The sequence below is a fragment of the Phyllobates terribilis genome, unplaced genomic scaffold (assembly GCF_046119375.1).
Source record: "Phyllobates terribilis strain yellow unplaced genomic scaffold, ASM4611937v1 Scaffold_11__3_contigs__length_659146591, whole genome shotgun sequence".
Classification (NCBI taxonomy): Eukaryota; Metazoa; Chordata; class Amphibia; order Anura; family Dendrobatidae; genus Phyllobates; species Phyllobates terribilis.
In genome coordinates this window covers 66,396,096-66,410,671 of record NW_027362771.1, presented here as the reverse complement: position 1 = coordinate 66,410,671, position 14,576 = coordinate 66,396,096, and the positions used below count along the sequence as shown (strand labels likewise).

General features: G+C 40.1%; 1 protein-coding gene across 2 annotated transcripts in view; it reads right to left on the bottom strand.

Moving 5' to 3' along the window:
- Positions 1–2,579: 2,579 nt before the first annotated feature.
- The window catches only part of TCERG1 (transcription elongation regulator 1), a 59,037-nt gene continuing 47,040 nt past the window's right edge, over positions 2,580–14,576 (bottom strand). For both annotated transcript variants that reach the window (XM_073651281.1, XM_073651283.1), the window contains 6 exons: positions 12,145–12,309; positions 10,624–10,806; positions 10,164–10,343; positions 9,713–9,796; positions 3,927–4,027; positions 2,580–3,557 (listed from right to left, as the gene is read on the bottom strand). In XM_073651281.1, coding sequence (XP_073507382.1) covers positions 3,356–3,557; positions 3,927–4,027; positions 9,713–9,796; positions 10,164–10,343; positions 10,624–10,806; positions 12,145–12,309 — 915 coding nt within the window. In that variant the 3' untranslated portion in view covers positions 2,580–3,355. The remainder of the gene's footprint in view (positions 3,558–3,926; positions 4,028–9,712; positions 9,797–10,163; positions 10,344–10,623; positions 10,807–12,144; positions 12,310–14,576) is intronic.

Here is a 14,576-nt window from a genome sequence, read left to right as displayed (position 1 = left end):
ACTAAAAGACGCATTTTTTTGTAAAATCTAGTTTTTGCATCGCCATATTTTGATAGCTATAATTTTTCCATATTTTGGCCGACAGTCATGTGATGGCTTGTTTTTTGCGGGATGAGTTGACGTTTTTATTGGTGCCATTTTCAGGCACGTGACATATTTTGATCACTTTCTATTCCGATTTTTGGGAGGCAGAATAAACAAAAACCAACAATTCAGGAATTGTGGTTTTTTTACATTTTTTTTATTCTGTTCCGCGTGTGGTAAAACTGATAAGGTAGCTTTATTCTTCGGGTCAGTACGTTTATAGCGGTACCACATTCATATCGTTTTTCTATGTTTTGGCGCTTTTACACAATAAAAGCTATTTTATAAAAAAAAAAAATTTTTTTGCATCGCTTTATTCTGAGAGCTATAACTTTTTGATTTTTCGGATGATGGAGCTGTATGGCGGCTTGTTTTTTGCGGGACAAGATGACATTTTCAGCGGTACCATTTTTATTTATATTCATCTTTTTGATCGCTGTTATTCCATTTTTTGTTTGGCAGTATGATGATAAAGCATTGTTTTTTGCTTTGTTCCCCCCCGTGTTCACTGAAGGGGTTAACTAGTGGGACAATTTTATAGGTCAGGTCGTTCCGGACGCGGCGATACCAAATGTGTACTTTTATTGTTGGTTTTTATTTTTCATAACAATATTTATTTATGGGTACATTATATTTTTATTTTTGGTGGATTATTTTTTTTTTAAATATTTTTACAATTTTTTTTTTTACTTTGACAGTTTTTATATTTTTATACTTTGTCCAACTATGGGACTTTCACTTTTTTTATTCTGATCGCCTGCATAGCACAGGAATGGAGCACCATCCCTGTGCCATGCAGGCTGTCAGCGCTGCACAGTGAGAAGATAGTTTGGTCATGCACTGCGCATGACCAAAAAATCTTCCTGCTGTCTGGTGACCCGGATGTTGTCAGGACGACATCGGGTCGTCATGGCAACATCCGGGAAGCCGCGGCAGACAGCACTGGAGGCCGGAAGAGTAGGCGAGTATTGCGATCACCTCCCCTTAGCCACCGCAATGCTGCGATCAACTTCGATCGCAGCATTGCGGGGGTTAATGTTCCGGGACCGCTCCCTGCACATAGTACCGGGTGTCAGCTGTTACAATCAGATGACACCCGGCGGCGATCGTGCCCGCACAGCCTTTGTGCGCGCGCGATCGCCATGACGTATTAATACGGGTCAGGCTCTTAAAGCCCAGGGCACAGACGCGTATTAATACGTCATGGGCTTTAAAGGGGTTAAAATTGGCACTTAGAATATCAGAGGGGAGAAGGGGGGGGGGGGCTAGTGAAGGGAGTACTTACACTACCCAGGGTTTCAGCAGGTGCCTCTGAATGAGCCGGATTAGAATCCATGTTTTCCAGACTGTGCACATTCACCCTTGAAATCAGTACCCTTTTATAGGGTCTTACCTGCTGTCAGGTGATCCAGGCACCAGCCCTCTCATCGTGCCGCCGAATCCCCACCTAGGAAGGATACTGTGCTGTCTGAACCGGCGGTTTCCCCTCTAAGGCCTAGCAAGCGTCATCAAGCTGCGCCGCGGACCTGAAGTGCGTTCCATCCGGGAACACATGCACACACCGGAAACAGGATGCTGTAGCCAGCGGGGACGGCATGGTGCCGAGAGACCTCCGCAGAGGGAAGCGGCGTTCGTCAGGAGCCACTGACCGAACTGAGGGACCCCCGCCCAGTGAGGTATCAGTCAGGAGCCGCTTGACAGAGGGAAGGGAAGAGATCAGTCCCCTCCGATCTCCGCTCCTAAAGTATGTTCACGCTGCTGAGCTCCTCTTCTGCGTTCTGTCCTGCTAGGGACAGGAAAAACACTGAGGGTGAGGTGGAAGGGGTGGAGGCAGGGGGGCTTTTAAACCTCTATGTTTCCTTTCCCTGGAGGATGAGTAGGGCTTACCTCCAGTTGTGCTGTCATGAGGGACGTCCTGGGAAATTGGAACTATGGATCTTGACACAAACCAAGGAACTGTGCAGTTGTGTACGGATGCCATCAAGCAAATGTCTGGAATGCCCCAACGTAGGAAGATTTGGTCGAACACGGTTGGGAGCAGAGACCACTCTCCTGAAATTAGTCCCCCATGACTTAGAAAATATTTGGACTCATCATCTAATCCAGGCATGTTGACCAACCACTGAAATTGCCAAAATTCTTTGTTCTGCCCAGTTGAGAATCTGTGAGACCTCCTCCTTTGCTAGGCGACATCAAGTCCCTCCATAATGAGTGATATATGCTACGACAGTGGCGTTGTTGTACAGAATGCCAGACTACTTTTAGTTCCAGGATGTTCTACCACCACTTGCTGTCTTAATATTGTGTTCAATACAATTAAGTTAAAAATAGGAAGACAAAGGTTTATTCCTATGAAAATTACCTTTTGGGATCCGTAGTTTCACAACAGATTGTGTGCTGCAGGTTGCCAAGCTCTGCTACACACTGTAAAGTCTATTAACATGTCAGAAAAGTTTAACCTAGAAAAAAATTGTCATACATATTCACAATAGATATATATATAAAAAAGGTTTATTGTACTTCATACATTAACCGAACAAACCCAACAAAAGTAAACTTCAGAAACATAATTTTTCAGGAGCATAAGGTTTCACAAAAATTACCTTGAGAGGTAATCATCTACTGTAAATGAAATGAAGATCAAACCAAGAGCTTAAGGGAAAAAAGAGACATACAACTTTTTTTTATTTCTTTTTACAGCAAAAGTTACTATCATATCTGGTTGATAGCAACACAAAGGCCACATTCTAAATTGTGATCTTATTGATATTTCAGGAGAAAGGAAAAAATATACAAAAATAAAACCTATGCAAAGACTGAATAGCTCCTTTGTTGGGACTGTAGCAATGTATTACCAGTTTTGTTTTTGTTTTTTTTTATCAGGGAGGGAAGGTCTGAAGAGAATTCAGAAATCATTTTGCCTTACTATTCAAACATGATGCAATAAGATACAGTGTGACAGGAGTCTTCACACCACAATTTCTTTTCATTGAACCTGAATTAAGCAGACATTTGTAGATAACAAGACAGACTTGGGAATGCCAGTCAAGCAAATATGACAGCTGTGACACAATGACACTAGGTTACATTGCTAGAGTGTTGCAGATAACCATTTTTGATTTTTAGCTGAAAAGCTACTACTGCTGCTGCTCCTCTTTGAGTTGGTTTCTCTTCTTGCTGACTTGTAGTTGGATTTGTGATCTCATAAACCTTGCAGGTGGCTCATGCACTTGGTATGAATGAACGTTATACCAGTCTCTGAAATGTCCCACTATTTTGTGGATCTTCGTGCAGGCTCTGAGGCAGTTGGTGGGGGAGGGGGACCACGTCGGTCAAGGTCATCGACATAGGATACAATAAGCTTCCGTCGTTCATCAGGAATGCAGTCAAGTACTAGATACCGTTTGTCGTTTTGCAGAATTTTTTCTACATCCTTCAGGTGCTGGTCGGATTCTTGAACAAATTTTTTCGACCTGCGAATACAAATATTAGGACAAATGTGATTGTACCCACAAATTAAAACATAGGTGATACCCAATCACAATAAAATTATAAGCGTGAATATGTAGTTGGGATTGTTTTGTGCTAAAAAACTTCATTCTTTCGAGAAGTATTTTTTGCAAGATTTAGAAGTCAGTGGTAATGTTTAAGTTGCTTTAACAGTGGGCACGAAGCTTTTTGGTAGGTAGTGTACTCCATGCATCCAAACTGTCACAATAAGGAAGGGCCTGCAGCTACAGGATGTATTTATAGTGTAACAGGTTTCCCTGACACTCTTAAGAGTAACAGATACCAGCACAATGAAGAGGTTTATTATGTATTGTACATTAAATTTCACAAACCTGTATGTAATAAATTTGGTCTCTTTTAATAGAGTCCTGAAGTCAGCTTTGGCAGTGATGTGTTTATCTCTGATATATTCTTCAAATTCTCGCTGTCTTTTCTGCCAATATAAAGGAAAAAAAAAAAAAAAAAACATTATACAAAAAAAATATCACAAATGCCTCTAATTTGTTCCTTATAATTTCCACTACTTACAAGTTTTAAGTCTTCAACTACTGTTCTAAATGTCCACAAACTTTTCAATAAAACTTAAAAACTTTGTCTGTAGTGTAAAACTTCACTTCTCTGTTGTGAATAGAGCGCATTAGCCATCAAAATGTGACCACACACGTTAAAGCTCTGGTCAAGCCTAAGAAATATTTCTTAGATCTGAATTGACAAGGAGCGGACTACTGTGTATGATTGAGTTGGATTGACCCATCATCAATAGCCAAAACAGTGGCATGTAAGTTTGGGAACCCTCGGTCAAAAAAAACCCAAAAACCCCTATAGCATGATGCCCCGGTCAAAATTACTGTTATTGTGAACAGTTAAGCAAGTTGAAGATGAAATTCTCTCTTAAAGGCTTAAAGTTAAAGATGACACATTTCCTTTGTATTTTAGGCAAAAAAATATTTTTTTTTCAGCCTTTACATTTTAAAACTTACAAAAAAGGAAAATGGTCTGATGCAAAAGTTTGGGCACCCTGCATAGTTAGTATCTAGCAGCACCCCCTTTTGAAAGAATCACAGCTTGTTAACACTTTTCATAGCCAGCCAAGAGTCTTTCAATTCTTGTTGAGGGATTTGCATTCATTCGTCCTTGGAAAATTCTTCCAGTTCTGTGAGATTCCTGGGTCGTCTTGCATGCACTGCTATTTTGAGCTCTAGCCACAGATTTTCAATGATGTTCAGATCAGGGGACTGTGAGGGCCAGTGTCAAACATTCAGCTTGTGCCTTTTGAGGCAGTCTATTGTGGATTTTTACGTATGTTTAGGATCATTATCCATTATCTTTTCAACTTCAGCTTTTTTCATTGAATGCATTATTCCCTCTACCTGTGAAATGTTCCCAGTGTCACTGGCTGCAACACAACCCCAAAAGCATGATTATTCCACCCCCATGCTTAATGGTTGGTGAGCTGTTCTTTTCCTGAAATTTTGTGCTTTTTTTCTCCACACATACTTTTCTTCATTGTGGCCAAAGAGTTCTATTTTAACCTAATCGTTTCCACAGGTTTCCAAAATGCATCAAGCTTGTTTAGATGTTCTTTTGCATACTTCTGATGCTGAATTTTGTGGTGTCTGCTAAATCTTTCTGAAGGTCTTTTGCAGTCAAGCGGAGGTTCAGATTTGCCTCTCTAGCAATCCTACAAGCAGCTGTCACTGAAATTTTGCTTGGTCTTCCAGACATGATCTTGACCTCCATTGTTCCTGTTAACTGACATTTCTTCATTAAAATTTAAACTGAGGAAAGGGAAACTTGAAAAAGCTTAGCTATCTTCTTATAGTCTTCTCCTGCTTTGTGGGCCTCCATCATTTTCAGAGTGCTAGGCAGCTGCTTAGGAGAATCCATAGCAACTGTTTTTTGGCATAAGGTTAGAGGAGGCTGGGTATTTATAAAGCTGGGAAATTTGCGTCACCTAAACTTTCCCAACGAGGGTAGTGAACAAGTCATAATACTAACAGGCTAATTAAGGTCTGAAACCTTGGTCAAAGTTATCTGAGCACATAAATCTCCAAGGGTGCCCAAACTTTTGCACTGGCCTATATTCCTTCTTGGAATTTTTAAAATGTAAAAGATTAAAATATATATATATTTCTTTGCCTAAAATAAAAAGAAAATGTGTAATCTTTAACTTTAGGCTTTTTTTTTTTTTTAATATAGAATTTTTATTAACTTTTTCAAAAAGAAACAAAAACATTCCAGATTAAGGCGACAATCAGATACCTGTTCGCAGACAGGGTATAAATAGATAGTCCTTACATATTTGATTGGTAAAGCAAAACAATACAATATAAGAACTTAATAACAATGTAACTTACATCAGTTTAATTAACATGCAATCCAGTTGATACTCTGATTTATTGAAGCCATCTTGTTAGATTAGACCACCTATGTTAGTATTATAGACCTTCACCAAATGATCCCTCCAATCCACTCTCTCCCCCTCAGTCTAGGCGTAATGGACCTAGGCTATCCCCAAGATCTTCCAGAATGTATCATGCTATGGAAGTGAAGGGTTCCACCATTTTTTTTTCATTTAATGAGCAGCAATTTACAATAAACTTTTTCCATTTCGGAAGAAATTTTCCAGCTTGCGTTTCCTTATTGCTAAGGGCGTCTTGTTGCTCTATTCCCATAAAATGTTTCATTTGAGCTGTTAACTCTTCAATGGGGGGGTGGGGGGTGTTGGGTTCTAGCCAATATTTAAGTAATTGTTTTTTTGCCAGGATAAGTAAGGTGTGGAGCAATTTCAGAGGGATTCCCCTCTTCCCCTCAGGGTTTTCTGTGTTGTTCCAAAAATGTAACAAGGCTAGATATGGGGTCCGGGTTATACTCTTTCCCCTTATGGTGTCGATCATAGCTGATACTTGTACCCAATATGAAACTGAAGCCGGGCATGACCATAGGCCGTGCATGAGGTCGGAGAGTGGAAGGTGGCATTTAGGGCAAGCTGTTAGCAAGCGGGTCTTTTTTAGGTACAGTACAGACCAAAAGTTTGGACACAATTTCTCATTTAAAGATTTTTCTGTATTTTCATGACTATGAAAACTGTACATTCACACTGAAGGCATCAAAACTATGAATTAACACATGTGGAATTATATACTTAACAAAAAAGTGTGAAACAACTGAAAATATGTCTTATATTCTAGGTTCTTCAAAGTAGCCACCTTTCGCTTTGATGACTGCTTTGCACACTCTAGGCATTCTCTTGATGAGCTTAAAGAGGTAGTCACCGGAAATGGTCTTCCAACAATCTTGAAGGAGTTCCCAGAGATGCTTAGCACTTGTTGGCCCTTTTGCCTTCACTCTGCGGTCCAGCTCACCCCAAACCATCTCGATTGGGTTCAGGTCTGGTGACTGTGGAGGCCAGGTCATCTGGCGTAGCACCCCATCACTCTCGTTCTTGGTCAAATAACCCTTACACAGTCTGGAGGTGTGTTTGGGGTCATTGTCCTGTTGAAAACTAAATTATGGTCAAACTAAACGCAAACCGGATGGAATAGCATGCCGCTGCAAGATGCTGTGGTAGCCATGCTGGTTCAGTATGCCTTTAATTTTGAATAAATCCCCAACAGTGTCACCAGCAAAGCACCCCCACACCATCACACCTCCTCCATGCTTCACGGTGGGAACCAGGCATGTAGAGTCCATCCCTTCACCTTTTCTGCGTCGCACAAAAACACGGTGGTTGGAACCAAAGATCTCAAATTTGGACTCATCAGACCAAAGCACAGATATCCACTGATCTAATGTCCATTCCTTGTGTTCTTTAGCCCAAACAAGTCTATTCTGCTTGTTGCCTGTCCTTAGCAGTGGTTTCCTAGCAGCTATTTTACCATGAAGGCCTGCTGCACAAAGTCTCCTCTTAATAGTTGTTGAAGAGATGTGTCTGCTGCTAGAACTCTGTGTGGCATTGACCTGGTCTCTAATCTGAGCTGCTGTTAACCTGCGATTTCTGAGGCTGGTGACTCGGATAAACTTATCCTCAGAAGCAGAGGTGACTCTTGGTCTTCCTTTCCTGGGGCAGTCCTCATGTGAGCCAGTTTCTTTGTAGCACTTGATGGTTTTTGCAACTGCACTTGGGGACACTTTCAAAGTTTTCCCAATTTTTCGGTCTGACTGACCTTCATTTCTTAAAGTAATGATGGCCACTCGTTTTTCTTTACTTAGCTGCTTTTTTCTTGCCATAATACAAATTCTAACAGTCTATTCAGTAGGACTATCAGCTGTGTATCCACCAGACTTCTGCACAACACAACTGATGGTCCCAACCCCATTTATAAGGCAAGAAATCCCACTTATTAAACCTGACAGGGCACACCTGTGAAGTGAAAACCATTTCCGGTGACTACCTCTTGAAGCTCATCAAGAGAATGCCAAGAGTGTGCAAAGCAGTCATCAAAGCAAAAGGTGGCTACTTTGAAGAACCTAGAATATAAGACATATTGTCAGTTGTTTCACACTTTTTTGTTAAGTATATAATTCCACATGTGTTAATTCATAGTTTTGATGCCTTCAGTGTGAATGTACAATTTTCATAGTCATGAAAATACAGAAAAATCTTTAAATGAGAAGGTGTGTCCAAACTTTTGGTCTGTATTATATGTTAAATGCATAAATGGCACCATGCATGCTTTTATATTGCGTTTCTCTCCATGCTTCGTTTATAATGTGTTTTCTTATTGAATTCCAGCCTGACCTGATCTCATCAGAGATTTCCACATCCTCCAACTGTTGTCTCCAATATTTGAAGAAAGTATCTGGGTGAACTCCTAGTATATTGGATCTCATTACAGAATAAAGGACAGAAATTGAAGGGGTACCCATTGGAGACAACAGAATGACATCCAAGACATTTTGGGAGACCTCAAAGGTCACATCTTTTAAATTGGCCATAATGGTTTGATTTGTTCATATTGGAAATAATATTGGGGAGGTAGATTGTATCAGTCTAAACACTCGTTACATGTCATCCATCTTTGCTCATTTAAGTGGAGAAGATGGGATGCGTTGTCTACACCTGCTTGTCGCCATTTTAGAAATAGTTTATTTTCATTACCCTGGGGGATTTCTGGGTTTTGCCATATCGGGAGGTGCTTTGAAATCCTGAAAGAAAGACCGTATTTTTTCCTGACTGACTTCCATGCGGAAATTGTGTCCCTAAGGATTGTTGACTTTTTAACTGCAAAGGGGAGGGAGGTGAATCGAGAATGAAGGAGGGCAACCAGGTCAAGGGGGTATGCATAATCAGCTTCCAACATGTAGTCAGAATATATAAGTCTCTTATGTAACCAGTCTATTATATACCGGAAAAGGCAAGCAAGATTGTAATTTCTGATGCTTGGGAAATTAATGCCTCCGTCGTCTTTGGAAGCCATAAGTTTGCTCATACTAATCCTGGGACCTTTTCCTTTCCAAATAAAGTGACTGAAGGCTCTATTGAGTATAGTTACGTCCGTGTGTTTCAGGAGTAATGGTAAGGTTTGTAGTTGATACATAATCCTGGTTGTACTGATCATTTTTACCAAATGTGCCCTACCCATAAAAGATAGAGGCAAATCTTGCCATGACTTTGATTGATGATTTTTTTATTATAAGAGGAGGGTAGTTTAAGGTGTATATCGATGAAGGCAAACAGCCTATTTTAATTCCCAGGTAGGTGATATGTGAGGGTACTAGGAATATACCATTTAAAGACCCACCTGGGCAGAGTTTTGTTCGCTTTTTGGTTAATGGGAGTATTTCAGATTTTTTAACATTGATTTTAAACCCTGAGTAAGAGCCAAATTTTTAAGTAAGTCAAATACTATAGGTAGATGTTAACTTTAGGCCTTTTAGAGATCATTTCATCTTCAACTTGCTTAACTGTTCACAATAACAGTAATTTTGACCAGGGGTGCCCAAACTTTTACATGCCACTGTGGATTCCTACTGGAAACAATTTTGCACTCAATGGGTTACTAAAACACAATATGACTGTTCACATGTATAAGGTTGACCAAGAAAAAAAAAAAAAAAAAAAGAGCCTACACTGTAATAAAATCATAACTCATAACAGTAGAAGAACATTTCTCACCCTGTCACTAGAAGAAAACTTAATGAAGCGAGGATCATCTTTAATTGCTTTCTTTACTTCTTTCCACGTTGATGTTAATGTAATCTGAAAAGAGACATTCTTGTTATATGAACTTCTAAAAACAGCCAAATATATTAAAAGCAGTTCAAAGGGTTATTTGCCACCCCACAAAAAACCTATTCCTCATCTACAAGATAGGGGGTGAATTTGGAGTCCAACCACTGGGACCTCAAGCAATCTCAAGATTGGGACTCTGCAGCCCTGTCCTGAATGGAGAGTAGTAGCAGATGTTCAGCCTCTTTATCGTCTATGAGACTGTCAAGTACAGGACTCAGCTATTCTCTGCAGTCTCACAGATAATGTATGGTAATGAGGCAAAGAATGCACGCCTCTGCTCCATTCACGGAGCTGCGGTGGCTCAGTGCTTTAAATCACTATAGACGTGACTTACAGTATACGTTTCATCCAGCAGCTGTCTAAAATGTTCACGCTTCTTTTTTGTAAGAGCATCAATGTGTTCATTAAAAAGCTTTTCCTTTTCTTCCCTTTCCAGTAGGGAGCCAGACTCCCATCGGTGATCTTTTCTAAGCGTTCTTCTAGTATCAGACCATGAAACATCAGATGATCGGACCTGTAAGTAAGCACACCAATACATCACATTCCACTATGTAGATACTGCTTAGTGATATGGTTAAGATAAAGCTGTAAATATTAAGAGATACATTAGACATTTCACTTATGTTCTTTACACCATTATATGCTGTAGATCTGCTTAATCTTTGCACATATTATTTACGCTGCTCTTGTTCCTGGAATAACACCACAGACAAGAAATCACTGTACAAGTTACTATTCAAAAAGATCATTAACGACAAAAAGTGGCTGAAACACAGGAGAAAGGTAATCATTACCATATCAGACAGAAGAGCTTTAAAATTCTGGATTGCCTCCTCTCTCTTGTGCTGCTCACGCTCCCTATCAATCTCCTTGGTTTGTTCCGATCGTGCCTTCTGAACCTCCCGCTCTCGTTCACGCAAGCTGGCCTCGATACGAGCTTGTCTTTCCAGTTCCTTCTCTTTTTCTGTATCTAAGTTCTGGAGTAAAGATTTGTACTTTTATTTTTAGATAAGTGTACAACCTAATAATTATATATTTGACAGACAGTTCAGCAGAGTTACAAGCACTAGCATCAGCAACACAATGCAAGAAATGACTTATGAAAAATGTCTTCCGGTTTGTGAGAAAAACGGATTTTCAGTATGATACAATTTGTAAATAACTGTTCACGCTAGTATCAAGGATAACTGACATTAAAACAGTTGTCTCATGATCCTCCCCTGCCTCCTCCTGGCTTCCTGCTAACCAGAAGAGCAGTCTGCTCCTGATGACTGACCGGTTGCATGGTCGTGCTGCTGGCCCAAACTGTGCTCTCCACAGCTACAAACTGTGGTAGCTTTGCGCCTGCAGCATCGTAGAAACATATGGGGCAATGAAGCTGGGCAGTTTCAGCAAACTGACCAGGTTCACAGCAGCACTAACAGAATGGCCAATGCTAACAAACTGCAGAGGAAACCGATAAACTAGGCAACGAGCAGTACACAATATAAAATACCTCTGTTCTTGAGCATGTCTGCTACATGTGGCTTTGTGACAATGTTGCACTGCTTAAATTGCAATAAAATTACAGTGAATCTGGTTGCACTGAATTCCAAAAGGCTTGGATTTCAGTGAACTGTCATGGTAAACATGACAACACACCGACTTTAACTATCATTGGTTGTGATGAAGTGTGACAAAAGTTGATGTGTAGCCCTAGCGTTTAAATAATAGAAAGTGGGAACCTCAAATGAAGGCTCAAATCGAAATGGGAACAATGTATTACGCAGCCAGAATACATCCAGTTACATCAATAAAAGTAATCAAAAAAGTGAAAGCCTCCCTGATGATTTACAGCAGGAAATGCTGCTTTTTAAAAAGGAGAATATATATATTTTTAATGAATAAACTTAAATGGACAAATCACTTCTGCTAATGAGGGCATAAGAAAGCTTAGAAACCCCTGTCATTGTCATCCACACTGTCTACCACGTCTTTCCCTTCTGGAAGGGGTGTCACGTGAACGATGCAGTGGTTACATTGTATCTGTGCCAGAAGAAGAGCTAGGATGTTGTTTCTTCCAGTTTCGAGAGAATGTGACCGCGGCAACAGTCACTTGACGATCCTTCCGGGAGAGGAAGTCCGGAAACCGGTGAGGGACATTAGCTCTAATACAGAGTGGCACAGGGATTATAGAGAATTTTAAATTTAACTACCGTCATTGGCCCCTTTATAAAAGATTTTTTTTTTTTTTTTAAGAAGTGGGCAAACTCTTTACATGCTAAATAGTAAAGGATGGCAACCAGGTCTGAATGAGTTTTCAAACACATTCTTACTTTGACTATCTTCTCAATATACTGCTTGAAAAGATCTTCTCTTGCTGATGAGCTCTCTACAGCCTTGTACCGTGAATCACTCTCTATTTTGTCTTTGACTTTGCTCCAGCGAGACTGTGCATCCAAGTGGTGATTGGCCAAGAGATCAAAGAAGTCCAGCTTCACCTAAAATCAAAGAAGCAAATGAGAATGGAGCAGACAAACATAACATTGAATAGGGGAAACATGATTGCTTTTCATGTAACATGTCCTATTCTTACTTCGGTCATGTGTTGTGATGTCCCAGAGAGTCAAACCAACAAAGGTAACTATTTACATCTTATACATACCTAGACACTTAAAATTCTGCTACTATTAAGGAAGGACAAGTTGACAATACTATATTTGACTATCTTGAGTTATACAAATGTAGTATCAAAGCACTGCACCTATTCACACCTTATTCAGGGTAGGGCATCTTTAAAGATATGCTGCCACACACTATCCCATATAACATCATTTATTCAACCCCCATTGCAAATTATATGAGTTAAGTTTACAAATTTTCCGCTGTTTGCAACAACACCCCCCACTCCTACAAAAAAATAAAAAAAATAAAAAAATAGTTCAACACCGCTAACAAGTAGTTTCTCCTAATTCATCACAAAATGGCACCGACTACTGTAGTGTTAGAATTATTCAACCCCTTCATGATAAGCATCTTTAGTATTGGTAGGGCACTTTTGGCTGTTATGAGTTGCTGCTAACATGATGTATAGTCAGACTCCACCTTTTGGCAACATTTCTGAGAAGTCTTAGCTCATTCCTCAAGGGCAGTGGCCTCCAGATTACAAGTATTCAAGAATTTGCATGCTGCAACCACCTTCACCTCCCATCCAGAAAATTTGTAGTGGGATTCGAGGTCAGATGACAGATGGCCACTCTAGAATCCCCCAGGAAGATTTCTGAAACAAAGCCGTGGAGAACTGAGGCATGTTTCAGAGCATTGTCCTGTTAATGACGCCCAAGCTTCAGCTTCCTCCCAGAAGGCTTGACATTTTCTCCTAGGATTACCCAATACTCGATTGAATCCATTTTGCTCTCCACATGCTGCAGGTTTCCAGTGCCAGAGAAAGCAAGGTAGCATTAGAGCTTCACTGACCACAGCCATGTTTCACCGTATGCAGTGTGTTTGTTTCACCGTACTCTTCATTCTTCCTCCTCCAGACATACCACTGATCCATTAGCCTGAAAAGTTTTAGTTTTGTTTCATTGCTCCACAGAACCAAAAGTGTCTGAAACTTATTTCTACGACTTTTGTGTTTTTGGATCAGTAGAGGTTTAGATATTGGAATTCGGGCATGGAGACTTTCAGGATTTAGCATGCAGCTTACGATACAAACTGACACTCAAGTTCCTGCTCAATATTGGTGCAAGTATTTTGCAGTCACTTGAGTGTTTTTGACCATCTGCCTCTTCAAGAATGTGATTGTACCTGGTGATAGTTTACTCTTTCTGCCACGTCCAGGTAGTGTAGGCACCTCTTTGTCATGTCCAGGTAGCGTAGCCATTGTTTCTTTAGCTTTTAAGTTGTGAACAATATTTCCAACTAGATCTCTAGGAAAATTCAATCCCTTTGCTTTTTGTATGCTTTTCTTGTTTGTACAAGGCAATGACCTCCTAACTTTTTAGACCACTTTTGAGTTACCCTAGAATATTCGTGAACTAGTAGACATTGCCCTTGAGGAAGCAGAGGAGTTTGTTAGCAGGTGGTGTTTGGCTATGATGCATCACATTTGCAGTAGGTCAGAACTGCCAAATGTGCTCTACTAAGTACTGCAGTCCCCTTTAAGACAATTGTCTTTACCAGTCTTTAAAAGTAGCATTTTGTGATGAATTTGGAGAAACCACTTGTTTTATTAGTAGCTGAGCTTTTTAAAATGTTCTCATTTGTTTTGAGGTTTTGCTAACAGCAGAAAGTTTGAGAATTTTGCCAATAAGCCTAATTTGCAATGGCGACTGAATAATTTTGCTTGCAACTGTATTGTATTAAAAATGAGGGCTGTTGCCTTAAGGATTTAAAACCGCAGATATACTAGTGCATCTTATGGGGGACCCCATTCAAAGGAACAGAGCAGGCCCTCAGTATTGTAATTGAAAAGAAAACTGAATACATCTGTTCACATCATGTTTGCAGCCAATGGCAAGAAAAATATCCAATAGCATACTTCATAAAACCAATACGTATATCGACATATGACCAAAAGCTGCAAGGTATCCAACTGTATAGGCATACAGTGGAATATGTCACCTATGGATATAATATGTTAATAGCTTTTAAGACTCAAAATGTGACATGGACAAGGCCTTCAGACCGCCATACAACTTCAACAGCTGTCTGCAAAACACTTGGCTAGCCTTACTCTACTTGCGTATGGCCACCTTAAGGAGGA